Consider the following 21,757-nt stretch of genomic DNA (forward strand, 5'->3'; position numbering starts at 1 on the left):
GAACATATGAAAGCTGGTGGTTCCTTTTAACACGAGTCTTCAATATTCCCAGGTAAGAAGTTTTAGGGTTGAGGTTGTTATAGGAATTATAGGACTATTTCTCTCTATACCATTTGTATTTCATATACCTTTGACTATTGGATGTTCTTATAGGCACTTTAGTATTGCCAGTGTAACAGTATAGCTTCCCTCTCCTCTCCCCTACCTGGGCTCGAACCAGGAGAACAGACAACAGCCACCCTCGAAGCATCGTTACCCATTGCTCCACAAAAGCCGCGGCCCTCTGCAAGGGGAACAACTACTCCAAGTCTCAGAGCGAGTGACGTTTGAAACGCTATTAGCGCGCGCCCCGCTAACTAGCTAGCCATTTCACATCGTTTACACCAGCCTAATCTCGGGAGTTGATAGGCTTGAAGTCATAAACAGCTCAATGCTTGAAGCACAGCAAAGAGCTGCTGGCAAACGCACGAAAGTGCTGGTTGAATGATTGCTTACGAGCCTGCTGCTGCCTACCATCGCTCAGTCAGACTGCTCTATCAAATCATATACTTAATTATAACATAATAACACACAAAAATGAGCCTTTGGTCATTAATATGGTCGAATCCGGAAACTATCATTTCGAAAACAAAACGTTTATTCTTTCAGTGAAATACGGAACCGTTCCGACACAATTTCCCTAGTTATAAGAAATACATGTTAGCAGGCAATATTAACTAAATATGCAGGTTTAAAAATATATACTTGTGTATTGATTTTAAAGAAAGGCATTGATGTTTATGGTTAGGTACACATTGGTGCAACGACAGTGCTTTTTTCGCGAATGCGCTTCATCACCCGTTTGGTGAAGTAGGCTGTGATTCGATGAGAAATTAACAGGCACCGCATCGATTACATTTTTAAAATGTATTTGGCTAAGGTGTATGTTAATTTCCATCTTCAACTGTATGTGTGGTCTCAATTAAATTGCCTGTATACTATGCTACAATGGTGGAGAAGTTGTCTAACTTCCATAATATGGTAGGCTACAGTTTAGACATGGACTGGAAATAAATGACATGCATTTCACTCTGCTTGCAAATCATCCCTCTCCTAAAAGTTATGCAAAATGTGGCTCAAGTAAAGTGTTCACTCCCCTATATTTCACCTCAACTTTTTCAAACTACACAGAACAAAAAAGATCAAACGCAACAATTTCAAAGATTTTAGTGAGTTAATTAGGAAATCAGTCAATTGAAATGAATTCATTAGGCCCCAATCTATGGATTTCACATGACTGGTGTCATTATGAGAATGGGCCAGATCAGACTGGTTGGGGAATGGAATACAACCAGACTGGTCGTAACGTGTAATGGAAAACCCCTTTAGCTGTCAGGTTTTCATCCAATCTGATGTGAATACAATATAAATAATGAGGAAGGCATTTTTGTTAAGATAGAAATGTGCTTTTAGGAGTCATAAGATAGAAATGTGCTTTTAGGAGTCATAAGATATAATTTCTAATTATATTCTTTGCACGTTAAGTAGCCACGCCCCGAGTGAGGTCAGAAGAGCGTGTCAGACGGACGGAGCCATCCCCTTTGGCCAGAGTGCTTAAAAGGACTGGCTAAGAATTACCATATCAGACCAGAAAGACGTGAGACCGTGGTCCACATGTTGAAATGGTTAACTCAAACTCTCAACACGAGGTAAAGAAAATTAACTTACCAGACCAGGACACCGCTAGTCTGCAGCTGCGTGTGTAAAGTGGTTTGGAACTTTGACTATCTACCCGAAGAAGAGGAGAAGAAAACTTCCCTCTCAGAAAATCATGGGTACGGCTAAGTAGCTGTTCTTAGGAAACAGCCCATTGGAGACCGCACAACTAAGGAGGACAATGTGACCTCTGGTGGACAATCAAAGCATGTACAAGTGGCCCACAGGAAAGGCTCACCAAACCAACATTCTTCCGAAGGAGGGCTTGTTCAGACAGAGAAACAGCGAACTGCATTCAACACGTAAATACATTCATTACTTCTTATTCCGAACGGGTGGCGGTTCGTGTGCAAGGTATATGATTAATGAGGACAGTCCTACAATGTATCCACGATAAGACTCTCTTTTTCTCACTCTATTTTCCCCACCCCATCTATGTGTAACAAGCCATCATATCTTGTCAGTCCACTAGGGACCTTTGTCCCATGTAAGTGTGTATGTGTATTCTGTGTAATTATTTAGTTAGTAAATAAATAATTAAACCAATTTGTGTAGTACTGAATGATGCTCAAGGTTGGGGTTCTTGCAGATCCAAGAAGGTTACGACTGTTCAGAATGAGACTGATATGAGGTAATGATTAATAAGTGACTGTAATCAATACATAACATATCCTCTAGAGCAGTGGTTCTTAACCTTGTTGGAGGTACTGAACCCCACCAGTTTCATATGCGCATTCACCGAACCCTTCTTAATTGGAAAAATAAAATATGATTTTTTCAAATTCAAAACATAGGTATATATTTTACTGGTGCACAAAATGAACCGTGCATCAACATCAACCGTGTGTTCAAAGAACAAAATCATCAAAACATGATTCTCACACAGAAACATAATAATGAATATTTACTGCAAATCAGTGTGACTTCTGCTGTTGCCTTTCAGAGACCAGTTCAGAAATGCGCGGCTTCACCTTGGCAAGGGCCACTCTCATGTCATTTTCGCAACAAAGTCTGTTCCTTTTCTTTGTTTTTATGTCCAGCATCCTCAAAAAGGATTGCTCGCAAAGATATGTTGTAACAAACGGTATGAAAATCTCCAGAGCTTTCTTAGCAATAACAGGGTACGTTACCATTTGTTGACACCAAAACATTGAAAGCGTTGTTGTTCTGAAGAGTTGCTCTCTAGAGTCTAGAGTTTAATTCAGGAGATGGCAACTCGTTAAACAACTTCTACCGTGGTGCCCCAAAGCCTAATGAGTCAATTGTTACATGATTAATAAAAAAATAAAAAAAATCAGGTAACAATTAAACATAGTTGATAAATAACAATCATCAGATTAATGAAAGTCACTACACCGGGAATACAGATATGCATCTGTTGGTCACAGATACCTTAACAAAAAGGTAGGGGCATGGGTCAGAACACCAGTCAGCATCTGGTGTGACCACCATTTGCCTCATGCAGCGTGACATCTCCTTCGCATAGAGTGGATCAGTCTGTTGATTGTGGCATGTGGAATGTTGTCCCACTCCTCTTCAATGGCTGTGCGAAGTTGCTGGATATTGGTGGGAACTGGAACACGCTGTCGTACACATCGATCCAAACATGCTCAAATGGGTGACATGTCTGGTGAGTATGCAGGCAATAGAAGAACTAGGACATTTTCAGCTTCCAGGAATTGTGTACAGATCCTTGCGACATGGGGCCGTGTATTATGCTGAAATATGAGGTGATGGCGGAGAATGAATGGCGCGACAATGGGCATCAGGATCTCATCACGTTATTTCTGTGCATTCAAATTGGCATTGATAAAAAGCAATTGTGTTCGTTGTTCATAGCTTATGCCTGCCCAAACCATAACCCCACCATGGGGCACTCTTAAACTGCTTGCCCACATGACGCCATACACGGTGTCTACAGTTGAAACCGGGATTCATCTGTGAAGAGCACACTTCTCCAGCGTTCCATTGGCCATCAAAGGTGAGCATTTGCCCACTGAAGTCGGTTAAGATGCCGAACTGCAGTCAGATCAAGACCCTGGTGAGGACAACGAGCACGCAGATGAGCTTCCCGAGACTGTTTTTAACAGTTTGTGCAGATATTCTTCGGTTGTGCAAACGTAGTTTCATCAGCTGTCCGTGTGGCTTGTCTCAGACCATCCCGCAGGTGAAGAAGCCGGATGTGAGGCCAGTTGGACTTACTAACAAATTCTCTAAAATGATTTGTGAGGCAGCTTATTGTAGAGAAATGACCACTCAGTTCTGGCAACAGCTCTGGTGGACATTCCTGCAGTCAGCATGCCAATTGCACACTCCCTCAAAATTAGACATTTGTTGCATTGTGATGCGTGACAACAAAAAAGAAATGTGTGGCCTTTTACCGTCCCCAGCACAAGGTGAACCTGTGTAATGATCATGCTGTTTAACTTTTTAGGGATAGGGGGCAGCATTTTCACTTTGGATGAATAGCGTGCCCAGAGTGAACTCCCTCCTACTCTGTCCCAGATGCTAATATATGCATATTATTATTACTATTGGATATAAGACACTCTGAAGTTTCTAAAACTGTTTGAATGATGTCTGTGAGTATAACAGAACTCATATGGCAGGCAAATACCTGAGAAAAAATCCAAACAGGAAGTGAGAATTCTGAGGCTGGTCAATTTTCAACTCATCGCCTATTGAAATCCCTGTGGGATATGGATCTGTTTGCACTTCCTACACCTTCCACTAGATGTCAACAGTCTGTAGAACGTTGAATGAAGCTTATACTGTGATGTTGAGCCGGATGGGAGCTGTTTCAGTCAGTGGTCTGGCAGAGAGCCAAGTCCTGGTCACGCGCATTTCACATGGTAGCGACTTGCGTTCCATTACTTCTACAGACACAAAGGAATCCTCCGGTTGGAACGTTATTGAATATTTAGGATAACAACATCCGAAAGATTGATTCTCTACTTAGTTTGACAAGTTTATTCGACCTGTAATATAACTTTTTGAAGTTTTCGTCCGACGTTATGCGGGACCTGCACGAGCGTTTGGATATGTTTACTAAACGCACTAACAAAAGTAGCTACTTGGACATAAATAACGGACATTATCGAACAAAACAACAATTTATTGTGGAACTAGGATTCCTGGGAGTGCATTCTGAAGAAGATCATCAACGGTAAGGGAATATTTATATTGTAATTTCTGATTTATGTTGACTCCAACATGGCGGATTAAAAAAAAGAAATTCTGAGCGCCGTCTCAGATTATTGCATGGTTTGCTTTTTCCGTAAAGTCTTTTTTGACATTTGACACAGCGGTTGCATTAAGAACAAGTGTATCTTTAATTCTATGTGAAACATGTATCTTTCATCAAAGTTTATGATGAGTATTTCTGTTATTTGATGTGGCTCTCTGCAATTTCTCCGGATATTTTGGAGGATACATGGCGCCAATGTAAATTAAGGTTTTTGGATATAAATATGCACATTATCGAACAAAACATACATGTATTGTGTAACATGATGTCCTATGAGTGTCATCTGATGAAGATCATCAAAGGTTAATGATTAATTTTATCTCTATTTCTACTTTTTCTGACTCCTATCTTTGGCTGGAAAAATGGCTGTGTATTTTTTTTTGACTTGGTGGTGATCTAACATAATCATATGTTGTGCTTTCGCTGTAAAGCCTATTTGAAATCGGACACGATGGGTAGATTAACAAGATGTTTATCTTTCATTTGCTGTATTGGACTTGTTAATGTGTGAAAGTTACATATTTCCCAAAAAAATAAATAAGGTATTTCCCGTGTTGCCTTTTCAGCGGAATTTTGTCGAGGGGTTCCGCTAGCGGAACGCGTGTACTAGACAGGTTAACCTTTTCTCAATATAGGGGGTGCTGTTTCAACGTTACCATTTATCGTTCCCAAATTAAACTGCCTCGTACTCAATTCTTGCTCGTACAATATGCATATTATTATTACTATTGGATAGAAAACACTCTCTAGTTTCTAAAACCGTTTGAATTATTTCTCTGAGTGAAACAGAACTCGTTTGGCAGCGAAATTCCTGACGGGTACTGCAAAATCTGAAAATGTTGACCCTGTTCTAGGATCAGTTTAAAACTCTGTATGTATCCTATGGGTCGACATGAACTGCACGCGCCTTCCCCTGGATGTCAGTAACCAATGAGAATTGGAATGGAGTTTCTAGGCAGATCTCAGACCTTATAAAAGGCCATGGCATGGGGGGTGCAGTCTTTTCATTGTTCGTCATTGCGCAGAGCAGGACCTCAGCATGGCGTTCGGAAAAGCTCAAGTTATCGGCCTTAGATATATCCGTCTGTGATTTAATTCGATATAGGTGTTAGAAACATCATAACGAAGTTATTTTAAACCGAGTTATATCAGTTTATGCGGGTATATTGCGATTTTCGGAATTTCCTTAGTATTGCGTTTTGAAGATTTGGGCATGTCTGCGCCACATAGCTAACGTTAGCTGCTATTTCCAAAGTTGAAGAGGACGTTTTACAACCGAGCAACGATTATTTTGGACAAAGGACAACTTGCCCAAGATTCTGATGGAAGCTCGTCCAAAAGTAAGAGCTATTTATGATTTAATTCGTATTTATGTGGAAAAATGTAAAAGGATTTGTCCGCCATTAATTTCGGCACTGGTCTGGCTGTAACGCACACTGTATGTCTAGTAACGTTAATTTTAAAAATCTAACACAGCGGTTGCATTAATAACTAATGCATCTTTCATTTGCTGTCCAACCTGTATTTTTTAGTCAAGTTTACGATTATTTATCGATTAGATTAGGTGCCTCTCCAAGATGGCGCCGGCTAGAATGCCTGAAATGTTGCTACTGATCACATTGTAGAACCACGATTTGTGCTGCTAAATATGCACATTTTCGAACAAAACCTATATGCATTGTGTAATATGATGTTACAGGACTGTCATCTCATGAGGTTTATCAAGGTTAGTCAAATTATATATCTTTTGCTGGATTGTTACGATCGCTAACGTTTGCGGTTGTGTTTCTGGCTATTGTGGTAAGCTAATATAATGCTATATTGTGTTTTCGCTGTAAAACACTTAAAAGATCTGACATATTGGCTGGATTCACAAGATGTTGGGCTTTCATTTGCTGTACGCTGTGTATTTTTCAGAAATGATTTATGATGAGTAATTAGGTATTTGACGTTGGTCTCTGTAATTATTCTGGCTGCATCGACGCTATTTCAGATTGCAGCTGCAATGTAGAACTGTGATTTATACCTGAAATATGCACATTTTTCTAACAAAACATATGCTATACAATAAATATGTTATCAGACTGTCATCTGATGAAGTTATTTCTTGGTTAGTGACTATTTATATCTTTATTTGGTCGAAATTGTGATAGCTACCTATGCAGGAAAAAAATGGTGGGAAAAAAAAGTTGTGTCTTTTGCTATCGTGGTTAGCTAATAGATTTACATATTGTGTCTTCCCTGTAAAACATTTTAAAAATCAGAAATGATGGCTGGATTCACAAGATCTGTATCTTTCATCTGGTGTCTTGGACTTGTGATTTAATGATATTTAGATGCTAGTATTTACTTGTGGCGCTATGCTAGGCTATGCTAGTCAGCTTTTTTACTGATGGGGGTGCTCCCGGATCCGGGATGAGTACCAAGTAAAAGTTAATCAGCTTTTTAATATGCCACACCCGTCAGTTGGATGGATTTTCTTTGCAAAGGAGAAATACTCACTAAACAGGGATGTAAACAAATTTGTGCACAACATTTGAGAGAAATAAGCTTTTTGTGCTTACGGAAAATTTATGGGATCTTTTATTTCAGCTCATGAAACATGGGACCAACACTGTACATGTTGCTTTTATTCAGTATACGTCAACCCTATTGGCTGATATAGCCCAATAATACAAATGGGCCACGTGAGAATCTCGGATATATTAACCTATTTCTTAGTTATGATTTTCATACGCACATTTTCGTGGAACAGTTTACTTTCAATAACGGTTTAGTTTCTCAAAATCATTGTTGTGATTAATCATAAAAATCTGAATTAATATGATAAAAATCTGAAAGTAAAAATTAAACTAATGTGAGAGCACCAACCTCTTGATACACCGTGATCCATCGGCAGCTAAAGAAATGTGCGCATGGAACTCAGAGATAAGCCTACTGCTGCATTGGCCTGTAGGCTATAAATTCCATTGTCAACTAAGTAAAATACATAAACCTAACGCTGACAAATAAAAAAAAACTCTAAAACTTCAGGTTCTTTCATTCGCATTCATCTCTCTACTCCGCCTGTCTGCCGCCCTTTCTATCCATCTGTCTTGACCATCACTACTGAAGTGCAACATTGTATCAAATTAATCCAGCCCTCTAGCGAAGTTGCAACATTGTATCAAATGGATCCAGCCCGAATGCCATTGCTATGGAACTTGCAACATTGTATTAACTAGCCTATTCCGGGGGCTCAGTTTCTGTGCCAGTGAGCTTGGGACAGACAGTTATTTTTGCACAAGGGAAACATTTTTCAGGTATTTTATGACCTTTCCACTGGACATATGGGATCACAAGATCATGATATTTTGCTCTCACACTGAGGCTTGGTGATTATCGAAGCCGGGAGAGTATTGGAAAGACTTTTCAGATACTGCGAGGACCTATTCGCAATGGATGTTGAAAAACAAACTTTGTTGACTTAGTTTATTAAGTCATGGTGAGTTAACTCACCATGTCCACCATGGCTTAAGACAAATCAGACATTCCCAAATGAGCACTTTCCTACATTTGCGCGGAGCAGGCCAAGTACTTCTATGCGTGCTCAGGCGTGCGTGCTCCCTAAACATTATCAGAAAAACCACGCTCATTGCTCACATTCATTTTAGTCATTTAGCAGACACTTATTTGGAGTGACTTACAGAAGCAATTAGGGTTAAGGACCTTGGTCAAGGGCACATCGATAGATTCTTCACCTAGTTGGCTCGGGATTCGAACCATTGCCCTTTCAGTTACTGGCCCAACACTCTTAACCGCTAGGCTACCTGCCGCCCCACACAGAGCAGTACAATTTTTATTTTTACAAAACTCAAAATTATGGTTATGAAATAAACCAAAACTTGTGTTTCTTGCAAATGTTTCCGCTACAAGCTTGACACAGCTGTATTTGGGGAGTTTCTCCCATTCTTCTCTGCAGAGCCTCTCAAGCTCTGTCCTGTTGGAAGGTGAACCTTTGCCCCAGTTTGAGGTCCTGAGCACTGTGGAGCAGGTTTTCATCAAGGATCTCTCTGTACTTTGCTCCATTAATCTTTCCCTCAATCCTGGCTGGTCTCCCAGTCCCTGAAATAAATTCCCACAACATGATGCTGCTGCCACCACCACCACCATGCTCCAACGTAGGGATGGTGCCAGGTTTCCTCCAGACGTGACGCTTGGCATTCAGCATTGAAGGTCCCCAAAGAGTTCAATCTTGGTTTCATCAGACTAGAGAATCTTGTTTCTCATGGTCTGAGTCCTTTAGGTGCCTTTTGGCAAACTCATAGCGGGCTGTCATGTGCCTTTTACTGAGGGGCTTCCGTCTAGCCACTCTACAATAAAGGCCTGATTGGCAGAGTGCTGCAGAGATGGTTGTCCTTCTGGAAGGTTCTCCCATCTCCACAGAGAAAGTCTGAAGCTCTGTCTGAGAGACCATCGGGTTCTTGGTCACCTCCCTTACAAAGGCACTTCTCCCCCGATTGCTCAGTTTGGCCGGGTGGCCAGCTCTAGGAAGAGTCTTGGTGGTTCCAAACTTCTTCCATTGAAGAATGATGGTGGTCACTGTGTTCTTGGGGACCTTCAATGCTGCAGAAATGTGTGGTTACCCTTCCCCAGATCTGTGCCTCGACACAATCATGTCACGGAGCTCTACGGACAATTCCTTGACCTCATGGCTTGGTTTTTGTCCTGACATGCCCTGTCAACTGTGTGACCTTATATAGACAGGTGTGCGCCTTTCCAAATCATGACCAATCAATTGAATTTACCACAGGTGGACTCCAAGGATGGTTAGTGGAAACAGGATGCACCTGAGCTCAATTTCGAGTCTCATAGCAAAGGGTCTGAATACTTATGTAAATAAGGTCTGTTTTTATTTTATAAATTTGCAAATATTTCTAAAAACCTATTTTTGCTTTGAATTATGGGGTATTGTGTGTAGATTGATGAGGAAAATGTTTAAACCATTTTACAATAAGGCTGTAACGTAAAAATGTTTTGAAAAAGGGAAAGGATCTGAATACTTTCCTAATGCACTGTAGGCAATGAATATATAACACAACTTTGGATTTCACCCCGCTTATCGCAAATCAACTGGTTCTGAACACTTGGAAGTTTTTACAGAGTGATATTGTCTGCTCCTCTCGCTTTGGTCACACAGAGCACCTCTCAAAAGGGATTGCTGTCTATAACATTTTTAAACTTTAACCTGTATATCTAAAAATGACCATATACACTGATTGTTTGAAGCAAAACTACCAAAACTATTGCTGATGGAGAACCTGAACAATCAAATAAAATGTATTGTAAGCCCTGTTAAGCAGGTATAACCAGATGAGAGTTGTCTCTCCGGTAGCTACTTTAATACCGGCAAAACACAATTTCAACAGCACATCGATAACAATAACCTAGCAAATTACATAGGTTGTCACAACTAATAAAGCCTAATATCACATAAGCCATTTGGGCATTTATTGCCTGGGGTTGTGGGGCATGCAAAATGACTTGTAGATCAATGACTGTCAACACAGTTACATGCAGTTTGACACATCAGTTGTCACAAAAGATGAGGTATTTTCAGAAGGTAGAAAGAATGTAATAGGAGCCAAAGAAAAATACGAACCGGCGATTTGTAACATTTGAATCCATTTTCTGACCAATGCATGCTACATTTGGAACAGTTTGGGGGTCCACGGACCCATGCACTTGTATCTTAAACATTTAAAATCGGGGACTAAAGCGCATCGGTCAATTGTTACATCCTTAATTAATATATTTTGTTTTATTATTCAAATATAAATTACCAAAGTTTCCTTAATTACCAAAATGTCCAAACAATGTGCTAACTTTGGTAAATTACCGGGAGTTTTGCAACCCTATATATATCTGTTTGAGACCCAGAAGCTTTCAACTCCTGTTCTCACACAACACTTGTGATTTCAACACTTGTGACTTCATGCGATGTCAGTGGGTGTCAGTGCAGTACATGCCTCCTGTAGGTGCTCAGCACTGCCCCACGATGCAGAGCGTTTGTGCCCTTCGCTGCCTTTCCTGTTCGAAGCCTCGTCTGACCACGAGTCAGGCGTCTGGAGGAGGAAGAGCACAGTGTCATGATTATCATCTTCCTAAGTCACACGTTATTCCATGTCATGAGGGGTTCAGCACATGGAATCAAAAACACTTTATCCATGCCTAATGCAAGTTAAAAACGCATAACTGCATTGGTGTTTTTTTAAATGTTTAGGGCATTGAATAATGTCTAGAAACGTGCAACATTGATCTTTTGACTAGGACAAAGGGGGGGACATGTAAGACACATTGTGTCATGTCCATCATCTATTACCAGATGTGCTTTATGCTTAAGTGACATTACACCATGCATAATGTGTTGAAAACACAAATCTTTGCACAGAGAGAGAGCAGAGCATAAGGGCTTGAGGTAAGAGACTCACACCGTACCCCTAACACACACCTATTCTGCTTGCTGCCTCTCAAGCCTCAGAGAGATGGAGAAAGAGGGAGAGGATGTGGGCTAGTGGCGAGTCCCTGCAGAGCGCAAGCACACAGATAGGATGGGTGCAGCCTGCTGCGCGACAAAAAAAGGCCCTGTCAGCTGACTCCAGACATGTTCACACGACTGTGGTTCTCACTCCTTCAGAGAGCAGAACCCCCACTTAACACTAATTTTTCTGTCTCTCAGTACTTGCCTTTTCGCTCACTCTCAATCCTCTGCTACAAGCCCAGCCCTAAATGCAACCTCTCCAAAGCCTAGACAAATACTTTTACAGGTAATTTACGGTCACTTGTGCTGGCTATTATTAACCTCAAAACATGACTCGAATGATGTAGGCATAGCCTATTGTAGATAATTTTGTCTGTTTTTATTCTACATACATATAACTTAATTTTCCTAACAAAGCCTAACTAGCAGAACATCTATAACTACCATCCCTGGGCTTAAATCAAAAACTTTGTGACTTTCCCCATTCAGATACATAAAATGGAGGAAATATAACAAACGGATATTGTCAGAGGATTCAATGGGAGGTAGTCACCTGGGTTGATTGGTTCTTCCTGCAGAGGCCTGCCTGGCCCTCGGGCTCTTTGGGCCAGTGGCCCTGCAGGTAGGGGCCCACAATGGCATCCAGAGAGAGTGTCCGCCGCATCCCAGGGGTCACCTGTCGCGCTTTGGTCTTCTTCTCTGATAACAATGAAAGGAGGGGAATTTTAACATGCATAGTTGGGAAAACGTGTATAATGTCAAGTCTACATCAATCATGTCTTTCATTTTGCAGCTGCTGAAATAAGATTTTACCTAGGCTAACATGCACTGTTGGCGGTGTCCGATAATACTATAACATTACAGCAACTGCCCAGTGTGTCCAGATTTTTAAATATGACCTATAATTATACTGAACCAAAATATAAAAATGCAACATGCAACAATTTCAGAGATTTTACTGAGTAACAGTTCATATAAGGAAATTAGTCAATTGAAATAAATGAATTGGGCCCAAATCTATGGATTTCACGACTAGGCAGGTGTGTAGCCATTGGTGGGCCTTGGAGGGTATAGGCCCACCCACTTAGCAGCCAGTGCCAAACCACTGGGGAGCTGGGCCCAGCCAATCAGAATGTGTTTTTCCCCACAAAAGGGCATTATAACTGACAGAAACACTCCTCAATGCCAATTGCAAGAACAGTTTGGCGGGAGCTTCATGAAATGGGTTTCCATTGCCGAGCAGACGCACACAAGCCTAAGATCACCATGCGCAATGCCAAACGTCACCTAGAGTGGTGTAAAGCTCGCCGCCATTGGACTCTGGAGCAGTGGAAACACGTTCTCTGGAGTGAAATCACACTTCACCATCTGGCAGGCCGATGGACAAATCTGGGTTTGGCGGATGCCAGAAAAATGCTACCTGCCCCAATGCATAGTGCAAAGTGTAAAGTTTGGTGGAGGAGGAACAATGGTCTGAGGCTGTTTTTCAGGCTAGGCCCCTTCGTTCCAGAGAAGGGAAATTCTAATGCTAGAGCACACGACGACATTCTAGACGATTCAGTGCTTCCAACTTTGTGGCAACAGTTTGGGGAAGGCCCTTCCCTGTTTCAGCATGACAATGCCCCATTGCACAAAGCGAGGTCCATAAAGAAATGGTTTGTCGAGATCGGTGTGGAAGAACTTGACTGGCATGCACAGAGCTCTGACCTCAACCCCATCGAACACCTTTGGGATGAATTGGAATGCCGACTGCGAGCCAGGCCTAATCGCCCAACTTCACTAATGCTCGTGGCTGAATGGAAGCAAGTCCCCGCAGCAATGTTCCAACATCTAGTATTACTAATTCATTATAAATTATTAATGCCCATGATTTTGGAATAAGATGTTCGACAAACAGGTGTCCACATACTTTTAGTCATGTAGCGTGAGTGAAACAGTTTTCCTTCCAAAACATTGTCATTATTAGGGATGTTTAAAAGCTGCTTTTCTGTGTTGGAATGGATGGGCATACCCCAACAACAGAATGATGTGGGTGTATACTGGTCATTAAAAATATTCATGCATGACCGCTGATTGGCCAGCTCATCCTCCTCAGGGAGATCATCATGTTCTATGGCGAAATAGCAAGCAATTTCGAAACTGTCTATTTGAGATACGACTTTAAGGTGTTTTTTTTTTCTTTCTTTTTTTCTGTAATTTATCTTTCAGGAGCATGCCGTCTATTTAAATCAGGCAATGCCCACATTATTCGGACAAATTTTAGAATGTAAAAATAATGTGAATGTCAATGCATAATGCCATTGGGTAGGCCTATAAAGAATATATATATATTTAATATTTATTTAACTAGGCATGTCAGTTAAGAACAAATTCTTATTTACAATGACGGCCTACCCCGACCAAACCCTACGGGACTTCCAATCACGGCCAGTTGTGATACAGCCTGGAATCAAACCAGGGTCTGTAGTGACACTTCTAGAGATGCAGTGCCTTAGACCTCTGCGCCACTCGGGAGCCCATATATATATTCTTAAAAGCGGTAATGCATACCATTTTGCATACATTTTCAGTGGATTTTTTCCCCTATAGGCTAAAACAATTAGATATAAAATGTACAATTAAAATTAAGTGCTTGAAAAAGTATTTGAAATTCCTTGAATTTGACTATTTCTGAGCTCTGTATAAATAAAATCACCTGCTATTGAAATGATGCACACATCATTCACTTTCTAGTCAGATTTGACCGGGACAGTAATTAAATATTTTGGGGCCAGTATCTTTCAATTGCATGTGCAGTGAGCATAGGACCTATATGTCCACTACTTTGCGTAGCCATTAATGATGCTATTGATAGCCTAACCGTTTTCGGGTAGGCGCTATAGTGCGCTACAGAAACACTGCTTGTCAAACAACTGTCTGGCTGGTGTGCACCTGAATTAAACGGTAACACACACAACAAAAAATAAGACATTTCTCAGATTTTCCCCAGACCTCATAAATGGTCACCCGATGTGGTTTGACGCACTGTGGTTGACATTGAAAAACAACTAAATTGTTTTTGAAATTCTGCTCTCTAGAGGATTTCGACATCTGCAATGAATACATTTTGCACTTTATTTGAGCAGTCTCTTTTCTTTGCTGTTACAGTAAATCTATCCAAATCAATGTAGCTCACAGATCACTGCACCTGTACATAGCCCATCTGTAAACAGCCCATCTATCTACCTACCTCATCCCCATACTGTATTTATTTATCTTGCTCGTTTGCACCCCAGTATCGCTACTTGCACATTCATCTCCTGCACATCTACCATTCCAGTGTTTAATTGCTATATTGTAATTACTTCGCCACCATGGCCTATTTACTGCCTTAACTCCCTATCTTACCTCATTTGCACTCACTGTATATAGACTTTTTGTTTTCTTTTGTTATACTGTATTATTGACTATGTTCTGTTTATTCCATGTGTAACTCTGTGTTGTTGTATGTGTCGAATTGCTATGCTTTATCTTGGCCAGGTCGCAGTTGCAAATGAGAACTTGTTTTCAACTAGCCTACCTGGTTAAATAAATAAAGGTGAAATAAAAAAATGTATAAATAAAAATGTAAGAACAAGGGCATGGTAATTTAAAAGATGAATAGTCATTATTAGCCTGGTTCTGTACGGAATGCAGGCACATTATAGGACTCAAACTAGATCAATTATCTTTTTTTTTGTTAAAACAAGTGTGTGGACCAAATCATGTGCTGGTGTCACCAGTGGAAAAAGTGTAGAACCCCATTACACCTCTTTTAGTTGTATTTGGTGATGGCGAGACTGATACTTCATGAAGCCCAGAAAGGTGTTCAACCTGTTTTAACTAGTAACTGTTGTCGGAAGGTTCCAACAGTACAGCTGTATTACTACCACTGCTATATGACAGTTTCAAATGAAGTCATACAATCTAAGTTATGTAGCCTAGAGTAATATTACAGTAATTGCTGTATATTACAGCCATTTTGTCTGTTTTTGTTCAAGTGACCTTATTCAGCATTGGATGGTTGAAGGGGTGTAACATTGTTTCAACCATTTCCTTTGTCAGGCAATTATTACATTGTTCTGTTGTACATTTTACTGGTTGTTATCAAATGAAAGCATAACTTTTGAAAGCAGTTACCATAAATTAACAATTAACAGTATAATTGCAAGACCTTATTTTCTCACCCACGCTCATTTCTACCACTGTTTGTTTGGGTTTATGTTGAATGAGATACTCAATGAAAATCAAAACATGTAGTTAACCTTAGCTAGCTATATCTGTACTGTCTGTGTTTACCATACCTGACTTGCCATTTTTCAAGCTGGTCTGTGCTTTGCTGTGCAGCTGGAATGGAACTGTTGCTCTCAAGGGCTGTGGACCAGAAGAGTCTCCCCGGGTCTGGCTGACTCCGCTTCGGCAAGACATCTTCCCAAGACGGCTGCAACTCAAGGTTTAGTTAGCTCGTTGAATTTCTGGTAAATGCTAGAATACCCAACTTTTAGAACTTGACTCGGGAGGTCTCACTCAAGCTAAAACAGCGGCTACCTGTTCCCTCTGAGATCTTAGCTACTTCACGTTGATAACTATTCAAGTCAGTACATGTTTTTAATGGGTAGCTAGCTAAATAGTGTTCAAACTGGGCTATGCCTAAGAAATAGTTAAATGGATCTTCTTTGCTCTCTCGCTCGTGCGAGTTAGCTAGCTAGCCAGCCAGCAGAGTTCCTTTGTGACGATATTGAGCAATTTCAGCACTTTTGTCAAAGAAGGAAGCAGTCCAACCTCAGTAAGTTAATAAACTACATATCATTAGTCTTCTTAGTAAACGATATATCATCATAATTATTCGCAGTGGAACTTATTTTTATCACCAACTAAGTTGAGGTGGTCACGGTGGAGTTTCTTGCGTTGTTGATTCACGCCAACTCAAACAACTTTCACGCTCGTGTAGATGTAATTATGCGGGGTGGGTCCAGTTTTGAATCTGAGATTTGGTTGGTTAGTGAAATGTATTACCATAAGTCCATTGAGCAACTCACTACCAATCTATCACTGTGACAGAAAAAACATGTCACTGCCCAATTAATTTATCATATTGATTTCAACGTTCTCTTGTTTTTGTTTCAATACTGGTATAATCAAACTGGACACTGATTCAAAATCTTATCACATAGCCTAGGCTATTCAAGCATATAAAATGTTGCATTTCAATATTGTTGTTTAAAATTACTTTTAACCTGAAATCCTGAAATAATATTTGTTGTCCACAATGGGCAGTCTTCATATGACATTCATCTATATATCCATTATTAATTAATTAATTCAATGCATAAGCATATCTTCATTCATTCTAATAACGGGCTCACTCTTATGTAATCAGTGTGTTCGTGTGTTTGTGTGTGTGTCTGAGGGTGGACAACGAGGTGTATCTCCGCAGAGGGGCGATTGTGGAACATGGGTGGTGTGTGTCAGTGTGCGTTGTGATAGATAACTGTCCCTGAGCTGTGAGAGAGGGAGTGCCATTGCTGTGACCGGAGAGGGGATAGAGATAACACTCAAACCAGAAGTAGTAGCCTTTAACCACAAATTCTAGATCAGCTTTAACCAACCTATATGAAAAGGTTACCCACTGGTAGGTACAAAGCAAAACTGACCCTAGATCAGAAATTCAAGTGAAACTTCAACCTACACCAGAGATAACAGACCATTGCATCGGCCTCCCTGAAATGGGAGGGAGTGAATGAGCAGCATTATCACAAAGGGTCACTCTCACCACCTCATGTCCACGCACACAGTGTACATACTGTATGTCTTGTGTTGCTGCCCTCAAGTCAAAAAGTGTCATGACAGAAAATCACTTACCCTTCGCAAACCTTCCATGACCTATAGCATAGCCCACATGGGGTCATACCATAGATGTGTGTGCGAGTGCGTGTGTGTGTATAAATCATTGGGTTATACCTAGGGAACTAATAGGAAAGTATGTCAACCAGGAATGTGTCCTCACTCCTCAACATCATCTATTACCATCTTCCATGAGAGACCTACAGCAGTTGTTTGCTGTAGTCAAACAGACATAGAGGTCTGTTTGACTGTGCTAATTAATGAATGACTCTATCCTCTGACCCCAGTCTTTGTTCGGCTGGTTCCTTTTTTAAAGGGGAGGGGTGTTGGTTTACTAAAAGTTAGAATACAAAAGGAGGAAGACTACAAAAGGGGAAGATCTGGTAGGTTTGGTGAAGTACAAAACAGTATTGGTTCTCTTAGATCTTAAGGGTTTAATTTTGAATTTAATGGCGAATGGCGGAAACATAACAGAGCATTGTCGCATCATCGCATTTTGTACTTCCATTCAGGTCAAATAAGAAAATGCACTGAAAACAATGCAAGATAACTTTTAAATCAGGCTCGTAGAAACTGGCACGTCTTTCAGAACTAGAACCCATTGTTACGCTCTGACCTTAGATATCTATGTTTTCTTTATATTTTGGTTAGGTCAGGGTGTGACGAGGGTGGGTATGCTAGTTTTTGTATTGTCTAGGGTTTTTGTAGGTCTAGGGGTTTTGTAGGTCTAGGTAATTTGTATGTCTATGGTGGCCTGATATGGTTCCCAATCAGAGGCAGCTGTTTATTGTTGTCTCTGATTGGGGACCATATTTAGGTAGCCATTTCCCTTTTGTGTTCGTGGGTTCTTGCTCTATGTTTAGTTGCCTGTCTGCACTATTCATATTAGCTTCACGGTTTGTTGTTTGTTCAGTGTTGATTCTTTTAATAAATATAGAATGTACGCATACCACACTGCACCTTGGTCCGATCTTTATGACGAACGTGACACCCATATATGAACCTACATGACACAAAGACACATATCATTCAACAAGAAGAATAGATACGGGTCGTGCACTACAGTAGAGATAACATTATATTGTGACATAGCAAATGCAGTAAGTCAACATATATTACCTTCAAAAGGTACTCATACCCCTTGACTTATTCCACATTTTGCTGTGTTACAGCCTGAATTCAAAATGTATTAAATATGTTTTTCTCACCCAACTACACACAACCCATAATGACATAGTGAAAACATGTTTTACATTTTCTCCTAATGTATAAAAAAAAAACCCAGAAATAACACATTTATATAAATAAGTATTCACACCCGAGTCAATACATGTTAAAATCACCTTTGGCAGCAATTACAGCTGTGAGTCTTTCTGGGTAAGTCTCTAACATGCTGACCACACCGGGAGCGTTGCACAATAAATGTACATATACATGTTATTCAATCGTTGCACTGAGGCACACACTCCAGTCTAGTTGGTTGCTAACCACCATATAAAGTCCAAAGAAGAAGCCTGAAAGAGGAGAGATTACTAGAAACAAACTCGGTTCACCATTTTATCTGTGGATTAATTGTCAGCATAGAGGACCTTGTACATTTCAGGGAAAATAACAACCTAATGTTTATATCCCAGGACAAATTAGCTAGCAACAGCAAGCTAGCTAGATAAATTACTCTAAATGTATAATGCTTTTTTTTACCTGTCCCCAAATGAATATAGTTGGTTCAGACGTTGATACTTCAACCTGAGTGTCCTGATTGTGTGGGGGGACAAAATCAACATGTGTGCAATGTCACCTGTGCCGTCTGGTCAGCATGTAAGAGCTATGCACACCTGGATTGTACAATATTTTAACATTATTATTTTTTAAATTCTGCAAGCTCTGTCAACTTGTTTGTTGATCATTGCTAGAAAGCCATTTTCAAGTCTTGACAGATTTTCAAGCCTATTTAAGTCAAAACTGTAACTAGGCCACTCAGGAACATTCAATGTTATCTTGTTCAGAAACCCCAGTGCATATTTGGCCTTGTGTTTTAGGTTATTGTCCTGCTCAAAGGTGAATTTGTCTCCAAGTGTCTGTTGGAAAGCAGACTGCACCAGGTTATCCTGTAGGATTTGCCTGTGCTTAACTCTATTCTGTTTATTTTTATCCCAAAAAAACTCCTTAGTCCTTGCCAATGACAAGCATAACCATAGCATAATGCAGCCACCATCATGCTTGAAAATATGAAGAGTGGTACTCGGTGATGTGTTGTATTTGCCCCAAACATAACACTTTGTATTCAGGACATGAAGATAATTTCCTTTCCAAATGTTTTTGCAGTTTTACTTTAGTGCATTATTGCAAACAGGATGCATGTTTTGGAATATTTGTATTCTGTACAGTCTTCCTATGTCTTTTCACTCTGTAATTGAGGTTAGCATTGTGGAGTAACTACAATGTTATTTATCCATCCTCAGTTTTCTCCTATCACAGCCATTAAACTCTGTAACTGTTTTAAAGTTACCATTGGCCTCATGGTGAAATCCCTGAGGGGTTTCCTTCCTCTCCAGCAACTGAGTTAGGAAGGACACCTGCATCTTTGTAGTGACTGTGTGTATTGGTACACCATCAAAAGTGAAATTATTAACTTCACCATGCTCAAAGGGATATTTAATGTCAGCTTTTTTTTCTTTTTTTTCCCATCTACCAATAGGTACCTTTATTTGGGAGGCATTGGAAAACCTCCCTGGTCTTTGGTTGAATCTGTGTTTGAAATTCACTGCTCGACTGAGGGACTTTACAGATAATTGATAAATGTGGGGTACAAAGATGAGGTAGCCATTCAAAAATCATGTTAGACTATTATTTCACACAGAGTGAATCCATGCAACTTACTATGTGACTTGTTAATTAACTTCTTGTGGCTGCAGGGGTAGTATTGAGTAGCTTGGATGAAAGGTGCACAGAGGTGCCCAGAGTAAACGGCCTGCTCCTCAGTCATAGTTGCTAATATATGCATATTATTATTAGAATTGGATAGAAAACACTCTGAAGTTTCTAAAACTGTTAGAATTATGTCTGTGAGTATAACAGAACTCATATGGCAGGCAAAAACCTGAGACAAAATCCAACAGGAAGTGGAAATTATTAGGCTGGTCGATTTTCAACCAAGATCCCATTGAAATTACAGCGAGATATGAATGAGTTTTCACTTCCTACAGCTGCCACTAGATGTCAACAGTCTGTAGAACTTTGTCTGATGCCTCTACTGTGAAGGGGGCCGAATGAGAGAGGAATTAGTTAAGTCTGCCATGACCTGACCATGCTTTCACCATGCGCGTTCACATAAGAGGGGGCTCTGTTCCATCGCTCATCTGAAGTCAATGTAATTCTCCGGTTGGAACATTATTCAAGATTTATGTTAATAACATTCTAAAGATTGATTCAGTACATCGTTTGACATGTTTCTACTGACTGTTACTGAACTTTTTGACATCTCGTCAGCTTTTAGGGAGCGCGCTTCGTGACTTTGGAATTATTTACCAAACGCGCTAACAAAAGTAGCTAATTGGACATAAATGACGGACATTATCGAACAAATCAAGCATTTATTGTGGACTTGAGATTCCTGGGAGTGCATTCTGATGAAGATCATCAAAGGTAAGGAAACATTTATCATGTAATTTCTGGTTTCTGTTGACTCCAACATGGCGGCTAATTTGACTATTGTTCTGAGCGCCGTCTCAGATTATTGCATGGTTTGCTTTTTCCGTAAAGTTTTTGGGAAATCTGACACAGCGGTTGCATTAAGGAGAGGTATATCTATAATTCCATGTGTATAACTTGTATTATCATCTACATTTATGATGAGTATTTCTGTTGAAACGATGTGGCTATGCAAAATCACTGGATGTTTTTGGAACTAGTGAATGTAACGCGCCAATGTAAACTCAGATTTTTTTATATAAATATGAACTTTATCAAACAAAACATACATGTATTGTGTAACATGAAGTCCTATGAGTGTAATCTGATGAAGATAATCAAAGGTTAGTGATTCATTTTATCTCTATTTGTGCTTTTTGTGACTCCTATCTTTGGCTGGAAAAATGGCTGTGCTTATTGTGGTTTGGTGTGACCTAACATAATCGTTTGTGGTGCTTTCGCTGAAAAGCATATTTGAAATCGGACACTTTGGTGGGATTAACAACAAGATTACCTTTAAAATGGTATAATACACATGTATGTCTGAGGAATTTTAATTATGAGATTTCTGTTTTTTTAATTTGGCGCCCTGCACTCACTGGCTGTTGTCATATCGATCCCGTTACCGGGATTGCAGCTCTAAGAAGTTTTTAAGCAAATTGTGGAAAAAGTCAAGAGGTGTGAATACTTTCTGAAGGCACTGTACCATAATTATCCCTACTTTAGCAACAACACAAGCAATG

At 40.1% G+C, this 21,757-nt stretch overlaps 1 protein-coding gene across 3 annotated transcripts in view; it reads right to left on the reverse strand.

The window, feature by feature from the left end:
- fam117ab (family with sequence similarity 117 member Ab) overlaps positions 1–16,402 on the reverse strand; it is a 40,149-nt gene extending 23,747 nt beyond the window's left edge. The window contains exons 1-3 of one of the 3 annotated variants that reach the window (XR_011674099.1): positions 15,785–16,253; positions 12,016–12,161; positions 10,951–11,046 (exon numbers count right to left, since the gene is read on the reverse strand). Coding sequence is in view for 2 of the 3 variants with exons in the window: in XM_071392487.1 (XP_071248588.1) it covers positions 10,951–11,046; positions 12,016–12,161; positions 15,785–15,908 (366 nt within the window). In the remaining variant the exon portion in view is untranslated. Of the gene's footprint in view, positions 1–10,950; positions 11,047–12,015; positions 12,162–15,784 lie in introns of all 3 variants that reach the window. The other 2 variants (XM_071392487.1, XM_071392488.1) reach the window with 2 other exon arrangements.
- Between the last annotated feature and the right edge of the window lie 5,355 nt (positions 16,403–21,757).

The sequence above is a fragment of the Salvelinus alpinus genome, chromosome 3, assembly GCF_045679555.1.
Source record: "Salvelinus alpinus chromosome 3, SLU_Salpinus.1, whole genome shotgun sequence".
NCBI classification, from domain to species: Eukaryota; Metazoa; Chordata; class Actinopteri; order Salmoniformes; family Salmonidae; genus Salvelinus; species Salvelinus alpinus.